Source organism: Zeus faber (assembly GCF_960531495.2).
Source record: "Zeus faber genome assembly, chromosome: 2".
NCBI lineage: Eukaryota > Metazoa > Chordata > Actinopteri > Zeiformes > Zeidae > Zeus > Zeus faber.
In genome coordinates, this window is record NC_137189.1 from 32,444,430 (window position 1) to 32,454,458 (window position 10,029).

The following is a 10,029-nucleotide window of genomic DNA, read 5'->3' on the forward strand; positions in this document are numbered from 1 at the left end:
GCTTTGCTTTATGTCTCAGGGAGAACATGTGCTCAGTCTGGTGCTGTTAACCCCAGGCTCTCTTCTCCTCCTCCAGGCTAGAAACGGTGTGAAGCATGGGTGACTGGAGCTTCCTGGGGCGGCTGCTGGAGAACGCTCAAGAACACTCCACTGTGATCGGCAAGGTGACTGATCTGATCTGAACTGAACGAATAATTGATTGATTGGTTGATTGATTGATTGATTTATTGACTGATTCAATGGTTGATTAACTGGCTGTTTGTTCCACTCTAAGCACACCTCGGATACCAAATGTACACATGAAAACTTAGACCTCTCCCCCAAGGTCTTTTAGAATCTAATTTATAGGCTGGGCTGAAATACCATTTAGAAATAGTTATACCTTCTTATCTCTCCTCCCTTAAAGGGGAGAACTGAATGAGTGAATTGAATGAATGACATGTATTGAAAGTGAATGTATTACTCTATCATGTCATTTTGCTCATCCCTCTCAAATTTGTCATGTCTACATTTCTAGAACTAGAGGGAGCAATAGTCTATCATAACCTGATCAATACAAACCAAGCATACCAAGTAAGAATCCAACTGGAGCCCATCTTGTAAATGCTAGTCCAATGCCTGGATTTCCCCTTCGGGTATCAATAAAGTAATATCTTATCTTATCTTATTCTACTCTTTTCTCTATCTTTGTCTTACTTCCCTTAACGCAAAGAACAAGGTGGTCTGTGTCTGGTTCCATGCATTTCACAGAATCCGCCATCTCACTACTTACACCGAAAATAGTCGGTGTCCAGAAAGATTGAGAGCCGATAGAATGAGCGTTGCAATAAACTCAGTCCAGCCAATTTAACCCAGCGACCATATTATGATGTTTAAATGTTGAGGGAAATGAAAAATTCGATAGGAATGTCAATAGCTTTAATCCTACACTGTCCAGGTTTGGTTGACTGTCCTGTTCATCTTCCGGATACTGGTGCTGGGCGCGGCGGCGGAGGAGGTGTGGGGCGATGAGCAGTCGGACTTCACTTGCAACACGCACCAACCCGGGTGCGAGAACGTCTGCTACGACGAGGCCTTCCCCATATCGCACGTGCGCTTCTGGGTGCTGCAGATCATCTTCGTGTCCACACCCACGCTCATCTACCTTGGCCATGTGCTGCACATTGTGCGCATGGAGGAGAAACGGCGGGAGAAGGAGGAAGAGCTCCGCAAGGCCAGCCAGCACCGCGAGGACCTGCTGCGACAAGACGATGGAGGCGGTGGCATTGGCGCCGGTGACGGCGACGGAGGAGGAGGGAAGAAGGAGAGGCCGCCGATCCGCGACGAGCACGGGAAGATCCGCATCCGCGGCGCCCTGCTGAGGACCTACATCTTCAACATCATCTTTAAGACGCTGTTTGAGGTGGGCTTCATCCTGGGACAGTACTCGCTCTACGGCTTCCGCCTGAAGCCGCTCTACAAATGCGCCCGCTGGCCCTGTCCCAACACCGTGGACTGCTTCATCTCCAGGTTAGACAAGTGATCTAGCTCCCCAACATGCTGAATTCACATTTATACATTTAAACGTTTGTGGTGTGTAACTGGGGATGACAGTAGTGAACTTGATGTTCCCATTGCTGTGGTGATTTGGAAGGTAAAACACTTTGTTAGCTCCCAACCATGGCCACATCAGCTATTCTGCACATTTGTTTTGCACAAACCTTCTTGACGTAGTTTAGTTTTGGTCTGAAGTGCGTGTCTGATGTAATTATTGTGTTTGAACTTATTAATTATTTATTTGTTTTATTCCTGTCAATTTTGCTCCAGTTTCTGTTGGAGGGTTTGTCGTGCAGTATTCCACGCTGTATAGCTTTCCATCGCTGCCTAATTGAAAACAATGAATATCCAGTTTGCTATTAACCACATTATGGGGACTATTTTTATTTTAAAATAGACACCTTGTCACCATAACCAAAGTAAGACATTTCCCCTATATTATTTTTTAAATTCGTTTTAGGCTTTCTATTATTAATTGATTATTCTCTTCACCCTGTGTCCAGTAGACACACAAACATGTCAACCAACAACTATTACCAGGCTTTTCGCAGGCTAAACATCAATTCTCAAATAAATTTGACTCAGTAAATAAATTTGAGGCACCTTTGGTATAATGCATCGTCACAGGCATTACAGTTTACACACACACACACACACACACACACACACACACACACACACACACACACGCACACACACACACACACCTTATTTAAGAACATAGCTTTGAACAAAAAGTAAGTCTAATTTGCTTTGTCCTTTCCCCTTGCCTCTACCCCAGCATCTCCTGGGTTATCCTTATTATGAGCATCTTCTCTCACATTCTTCTCTTACTTTGCTTAAAATTTCCATTTCAGTGCACCAGCTCTCCATGTGAGCTCTGGTTGGTTACTGGTTGACCCGCTTGACTCAACGCTTGGCCAACTCTGTCCTCACCTTATCAGACAGGGCTGGCCACTCAGCGGGGTTGACAGGTTCTGCCTTGATTAACTCATGGGTGGCTACCTACGTTTCCTCAACCCTATGTTCCCTCAGCCTTCAGCCCTTTGTTCGCTCAGCCCTATGTTACCCCCGCCCTATATTCCCTCAGCTCTATGTTCCCCCAGCCCAATGTACCCTCCGCCCTATGCTCCCTCAGCCCGATGTTCTCTCAGCCCTCTGTACCTTCAGCCCTATGTTCCCTCAACCCTATGTTCTCTCAGCCATATGTTCCCTCAGCCTTTTGTTCCCTCAACCCTATGTTTCCTCAACCCTATGTTCCCTCACCCCTATGTTCCCTCAACCCAATGTTCCTTCGGCCTTATGTTCCCAACTTTTTCTCACCGATCACATAAAGGTGCAGGTACCGCTGAGTGAACATAAGACCTTAATTTGTGCTGAGGGAACATCAGGAACCTAGACATTATCCTGTAATAGTAGATGGGAGAAATATGTCTTTCTCTACAGGCTGTACATACAGCTATATACAGCTCAAGAAGCTATATATTCAGGTGGGGGTGTGCATGGTGTCCGGGCAAAGTAAAACATACATGCATAAAATTTCAACTACTGTTGCTATGTTGTTATATATAACCTATCGAAACAAACATGTTATATGTACTGTAATACTATTGTATTAGGCATTGACCGAGACTCACTTATTACAGGCTTTTGCAGTGCCAACAAAGCATGAGAAATCTATTTCACTGCGATCTCGATCAATTTCAGTCTTCCCATATCTATCTACAGTGTATTTGTGTACAAGGACTAAATAGAGTGGAGCTGAAAAGTGTGAGCAGTTCAACAACAAATATAATTGTCCTGTTGTGCAAAAACTCTTTGTGGCTGGGCTAAACATTCATTTCGCTAGTTTACTTGTCTTTAGGAAAATTGGAAAATCCCAAACTTTCCTTAACATTCGAAACTTTCCCATTATCATTCCTTCTCTGGCAGGCCTACAGAGAAAACTATCTTCATCATCTTCATGCTGGTGGTGGCGTGCGTCTCCCTGCTGCTTAACCTGCTGGAGATCTACCACCTGGGCTGGAAGAAGGTCAAGCAGGGCGTCACCAACGAGTTTGCGGGTGACTGCGAGTCTCTCCGTCTGGGCTCCGACGAGGCCGTGGAGTCTGACACCATCCCCGAGCGCCTCTCACCGCTGGAGCATCGCTGCCTGTCTACCTATGTTGGTTCCAGCACAGGGGAGGGGGCCGCTGAGGGTGCTGGCTATGTCCCATCTGAGAGCTTCCCCTGCGAGCTCATCCTGGGGCCCAATGTGGCTCCCGGCGCCGCCATGTCACCCGAGCTGAAGTCCCAAGACGACGTCCCACTGCCCGTGGCCTTCTATGGCAGCAATAATGGCTGGGCCGACAGCAGGAGCTGTGGGAGCTGTGGGCAGCTGGCGGCCATGGAGCAGAACTGGAGCAACGCCGCCCTGGAGCTGAGCGCCCTGCAGAGGAAGAGCGGCTCCACCGACCTCCCGCCCCACTCCCTCCCATCGCCTCCCCCCGCCTCTGTCTCCTCCTCCTTCAGCCCCTCCTCCTCTTCTCCCGCTACGTCCTCCCCCGACCGGGAGAAATTCACCCCACCGCCTCTTCTGCCCCGACCCTCCCCGCTCCCAGCGGTGGCTGGGGCTGCGGCCTGGGCGCAGGTCCCCGCGCCCGGAGTGGCCGCCGTGGTAACCAGGGCGGAGATGCACAGGCCTCCTCCACCACCAGAGGTACGGAGGCCGCGGCGCATCAGCAAGAGTGGCAGCGCACGGGCGCGACCCGATGACCTGGCTGTGTAGCTTAAACACACACACACACATTAACACCGACACGCGCTCGCACGTATGTGGGTTTTTAAACATGAGCCTTGAAAAACACAGTATTTCTCCTCAGTCCTTAATGCCAGGGGCACACGTCACGCTCCCCCTCTACGTGCACACTGGAGCCTGCGGCAATTTTCTATCTTATTTCTGTAGCTTGGGTCGGCGGGGACAAGTGCAGGATTGGTTATTGATTGATTTGATTTTCACACATGCACACACGCTAACACGGATGAAATCCAGGTGTTTACAATGATGACGACCTAAATCTTAGACTATATTAGACTGACTCAAAAGTTTGGGAGCTTAGAGGAAGTTTCATTGAAATTTCCCTTTCTTTTATTTTTTTGGAGGAAATCAGAGGAGAGGTTTGCACATTTTTTGTTCCATTTTTTATTCCTTTCTTCTTTTTTTTTTTAGACAACACTGAGCTAGGAAGTTAAGGCCGTTGTCCTTCAGCTTCAGAGAAGAGAGGGATGGGCTTATAAAGCTAAAGTGGAGGAGAGCAAAAGGCAGTGGAAAGAGAGGGAACGTTCAAATTAGTACAAGAAAGTCCCGCCCTGCCACTGTCTTGAAGCTTCACAGATCTTGTTTGTGTGTGTGTGTGTGTGTGTGTGTGTGTGCGTGCGTGCGTGCATGCGTGCTTGCGTGCGTCCGTGTGTGTGTGTGTGTGTGTGTGTGTGTGTGTGTGTGCGTGCACGTGCATGCGCGCGCGTTCGTGTGATTGGTTGTGTGTTTCGTTCCCATGTTTAAAAAAACATTTTCTGCAGTTACATCAGGGTATTATACACATATATATATGTAAATATCATGGAAGATAGGATTGATAGGTAGTTTATATCGATGCTATACAGAGTTACATAAAGCATATTTAAACACAATTGTTACTTTTTGGTCAAACTGCCAGCGGGTCTAATATATAGATCTATATCTATATCTATATATTCATACTCACAGGAATGCTGTGAGCTTTTTTTTGTCTTTGCAGTGCAGCCAGAAAGTAACAATGGCGTCACTTCCCGAATGAGTTTGCAGTGCGATACAGATGTGCCTTCATTCACATATTGTAAAGATTTCAGTTTTTAGTTTTAAGACTGGGGCTAGAGCCAAGTGTTCACTAAACAGCATCTAGAAGTAGAAGAGTTATGGACAGTAGATTATTGCGAATAAGACACTTTTAAATGAAGAAAAAATATATATATAAAAATTATATATGCACTGTGTATATATATATATATATATATATATATATATATATATATATATATATATATAGAGGAAAAAATTGAATTTGAATTTGATTTGACATTGAAAGTCAGTCAGAAATTATAATTAATCTTCAGAATTTTCCTAGTTTTGAATTCTTAAAATAATTTGTTACTACCTTTAAAAAAAAGTATATATATATATATATATATATATATACTTTATTTTATTTTATTTTTTTAAATTAATCGATTTTGAATCAAATAGCTTACTAAGATAGTAAGGGTTAGGTAAGATAGTAAGTCAAACTGACCATGATATCGTTTCCAGCAAAACCTCTAAAATCCTCCTAAAATATCATCCTACTCATGTTCCCAATTGACCACAGTAACATTATATTTCACAGTAATATTGCAGAAATATTTTTCAAATCACGTCATGGTTTAATTCTAATACCAACTTTATCACAGTGGTAACAATGCTTTATTTGGTCATTTAAATGATGTATCTTTTTCTAACTAACACAGTGGGGTTTTTTTTTTTTTGCTGTAAGCTAGTTGATCGCATGCTTAACGTTGGAGTCAGTTACTAGTTTAACAATGATATGAAACCCAAAACTATGGAGAATTCATGCGAGAACAGTGTGAGAGGGTTTGCAAATTAGGCAGATTTTTGTGCCTCCGTAAAACAGGAAAAGGAATATTTATACCCTTTATTTTACACACGAGACTTGGGCATTACATCTTGATGTCGGTAATTTGTGCCGTTGAAGATGAAGATGTTTGCGTTACGACGCCAATGTTGTGGTCGTGCCAGCTAGCATGCTAGCTACAGTGCATGGCTAGTGGACTTGGATCTTCAGAGAAACACTTTATATGACACTTAGCTCTTTGGCCTCAAGCGGCAAAGTATTAACTTACAAGAAAAAAATATATAATATACGTTCACATTGATTTTCAGACTTTGAAGTCTAACTACCTACCTATCAAACTGAAGTGTACCCCTTTTATTTAGCCGATTTTACAAACAATTCTAATTCTCAACAAACAGGTAAAGGATATCAAAAGGTTATTTATTTTAAAGTGAGGCTCTTGTTCAAATCGTTGTTTACTGAAAGAAGTTATGGAGTTTTTGGCGAAGATGGCCGCCTTTCAACATAAACTGACCTCCGATAGAGCTCTGCTGTTCAAAATATTGTGATTTGGAAATTAAATGCATAATCAATGCATCGACGCTAATAGACACTTTACCATGGGTGCCAAAGCAATACGTGTCATCAGAGTCAAATGCGGGGTTAAAAAGTCCTCCATGACATTTGGAGCCAACCGTTTCAGTTAGCTAGCTAATTAGCTAATTAGCTCATTACCACTGTGGTGCTACTTACAAGCAGCGGATCAAAACAGGATTGTGTATGTTCTCCATCTCTGCATGTCATTTCCTTTGGTAAAGCCGGAGCTTTGAAACCAGGACAAACCAGAAACTTGCTTTGTCTCTCGCAATTTCGAGGGGACCTATTATGCACAACTAAATTTTCAGTGCTTGTGCACACACGTTGGTGTCTCTGATGGGCCTGCGAACACAAACACCGTGAAACATGACAACACAATCAGTTTCGTTTTTGATGACGTCACCGAGGGAGTCATTCTAATTAGAACCGCCCTCCATCTGAGTAACTCAACAAATAAATCGTTTAAGAGAAAGAGGAAGTAATGCCAACTATACACGAAGAAAGTGCTTACAAAATATTTACAAAATAATTCTGCTGTGAGTTTCTTCATAAAATAAATATAGTATGCAGCACATAGACTGTAGGCTGCAAAAAAGCAATAAAAATAGTGTTTTTATTGACGACGCATTTATTTTATTCCATCCGACGTTAACATGAAACAAAAATGTCCCTGTGTCCCCCACAACCTTGAAGCACGTCGACCAAAGTCGGAACAAACCTTTAAATTAGGTCTTGTAGATCTAATATGAGTGAAGTTCCAGCAACTGCATTACCACTTATTTCTCACCTCAAATTTGTTCGAAAACAGATTTTGATGGAGCGACGAGGGTGAAATCAGCGAAAGTTTACGGCCTTCATACAACGGAACCCGGAGGTGAAGCTCAAACCCCATTGGCTCACAGAGCTCAGGGCCTCGGGAGGGTGGCTCCCTCCCACGAAAAACGGCCGTTCAGGAACAGTACGGTTTAGAGGCACGTTAGAATGGCTAGAACGCTTCTGCACCTGAGCGGTATTCTCAGAACAAAACTTGAAGACGTGTTTTGGGGACCTCAGAGACCTATATCAACTTGTTTAAATAAGGAGCATAATAGGTCCCCTTCAAGATTTCACCTGTGATCTGTGTGACTAAACCAAAGATCGTTTTCGTGACTTTTGCCAAATAGGCGCGGTTGCATTTGGTTCAAAGGAAATAACCGGAATATTAGTTATTTCGACTCTTATGTCATAGATATACCATTCTGAAATACAATTCTGTTCCAAATGAAAATTCCTGATCCAAACACATGATGTAAATCTTTGTCTCTCACACTTTGTTTTGATGAGTTTTCGTTTCAGTGTAATCTGTAGTTTGGATATATAAATATACATATATATATATATATATATATATATATATATATATATATATATATATATATATATATATATATGAAGCTGTTCCTGGATACGACTTGGATACCTGGATACGAAAAACCCACCTAATTAATAAATAATGAGGCGAGAAACCCTTTCCTGGAGAGTGCGACGCCTTTTATTATAATAAGCCTATTTCCTAAAGCTGGAATTAAATATAAGCTCCACCTCGGCCCTAGTGTGTTGATTTCACTGTCCATAAAGAAAGTGCCTTACGTCTGCTCTTTATTGTTGAGGACATGTTGATGTAAATGTTCATTTACCTCAGATGTTTACAGTACTGTAACCAAATAAAATAAATTTTGTACCACAATTCTGCTCTGTCGCTGTAAATGCATTGCCATCTCTGTCGCTCTGTCGGATTAAAAATCTGAATTTGTTTTAAGGATTTTGTCCTGTACGGAGGAACTGGGAGAACCTGTCCCGCTTACCAACGTGTTTTTGTTGATTTTCCCTCCTTTTTAAACTATGTTGATAAAAGCCGACCGCATATTTTACAAATTTTGATGAGGCTCATTGAACACAGCAGTTAATTTTCGACCGTTTCAGTGAAACTAGACTACGTGGGTCTTCATTGATTGACAAAATAATAATAAATGTGGCGCTGCTGAATTATGTTTTTCTTACTGCCTGCTACTGCCACCTACTGCTGCTTCAACACACATATCCTGTGTGTGTGTGTGTGTGTGTGTGTGTGTGTGTGTGTGTGTGTGTGTGTGTGCGTGCGTGCGTGCGTGCGTGCGTGCGTGCGTGCGTGCGTGCGTGCGTGTGTGTGCTTGCTTTACTATACTTATCAGGACCGGCCTCCAAATGTATTGTATTTTGGTTTAGAAGTGCACCAGAAACATGGGTCCTCACTTACCAGGTTTATTTACCTCACTTTGATACCAGTACAAGAGTGTGTGTGTGTGTGTGTGTGCGTGCGTGCGTGCGTGCGTGCGTGCGTGCGTGCGTGCGTGCGTGCGTGCGTGCGTGCGTGCGTGCGTCCAACCCAGGAGGCTTTGCCGAGGCCAGCACTTTCTCTATGGCGGCGAGGGTTGAGCCGAAAAAAAACGTGCTCCAGGCCCCACATGAGAACACACATACAAACATTCTTCCCCCCCTGGATGACGTTGGATGTACAGGGTGTGTAGGTATGGCAAAGACGTGTCAGATTGTTCACATTTAGAAGAAAGAAAACACAGAAACGAGTAGACAGAGAACCAAAAATCTCACTCACTGACCTTTCCATTTTTGACCTTATTTCCATTATCTATTCCAACCATAGTGACCTTCTCGGACCTCTGACCCCAAAACCTAGTAAATATATGCTTCCATAACAGTGTGACACTGCATCTACAAAAATACATGGGAGGAGGTGAAGCACATTTCATACATTAAAACCAAAACATGACAGTAGTGTCTTGAACATTTTTGATTGCACAATTGAGTAAAATTAATAACTGCTCTTGGTGATCTGGCCCATGGCAATTTTCTTTCTTTCTTTCTTTCTGTCTTTATGTCTTTCTTTCTGTCTTTATGTCTTTCTTTCTTTCTTTCTTTCTTTCTTTCTGTCTTTATGTCTTTCTTTCTGTCTTTATGTCTTTCTTTCTTTCTTTCTGTCTTTCTTTATTTCTGTCTTTCTTTCTTTCAGTCTTCCTTTCTTTCTTTCTGTCTTTCTGTCTTCCTTTCTTTCTTTCTTTCTTTCTTTCTTTCTGTCTTTCTGTCTTCCTTTCTTTCTTTCTTTCTGTCTTTCTGTCTTCCTTTCTTTCTTTCTTTCTTTCTGTCTTTATGTATTTCTTTCTTTCTGTCTTTCTTTCTGTCTTTCTTTCTTTCTGTCTTCCTTTCTTTCTTTCTTTCTTTCTGTCTTTATGTCTTT

At 42.9% G+C, this 10,029-nt stretch overlaps 1 protein-coding gene across 1 annotated transcript; it reads left to right on the forward strand.

Annotated features, from left to right (window-relative positions):
* Window positions 1-95: 95 nt before the first annotated feature.
* LOC307247745 (gap junction alpha-3 protein-like) lies at window positions 96-4,303 on the forward strand (the record flags this gene model as incomplete). The annotated part of the gene is made up of 3 exons (XM_080023867.1): window positions 96-164; window positions 938-1,509; window positions 3,469-4,303. The coding sequence occupies 3 exons, from the start codon at window positions 96-98 to the stop codon at window positions 4,301-4,303; spliced, it is 1,476 nt and encodes a 491-aa protein (XP_079879993.1).
* Window positions 4,304-10,029: the final 5,726 nt, after the last annotated feature.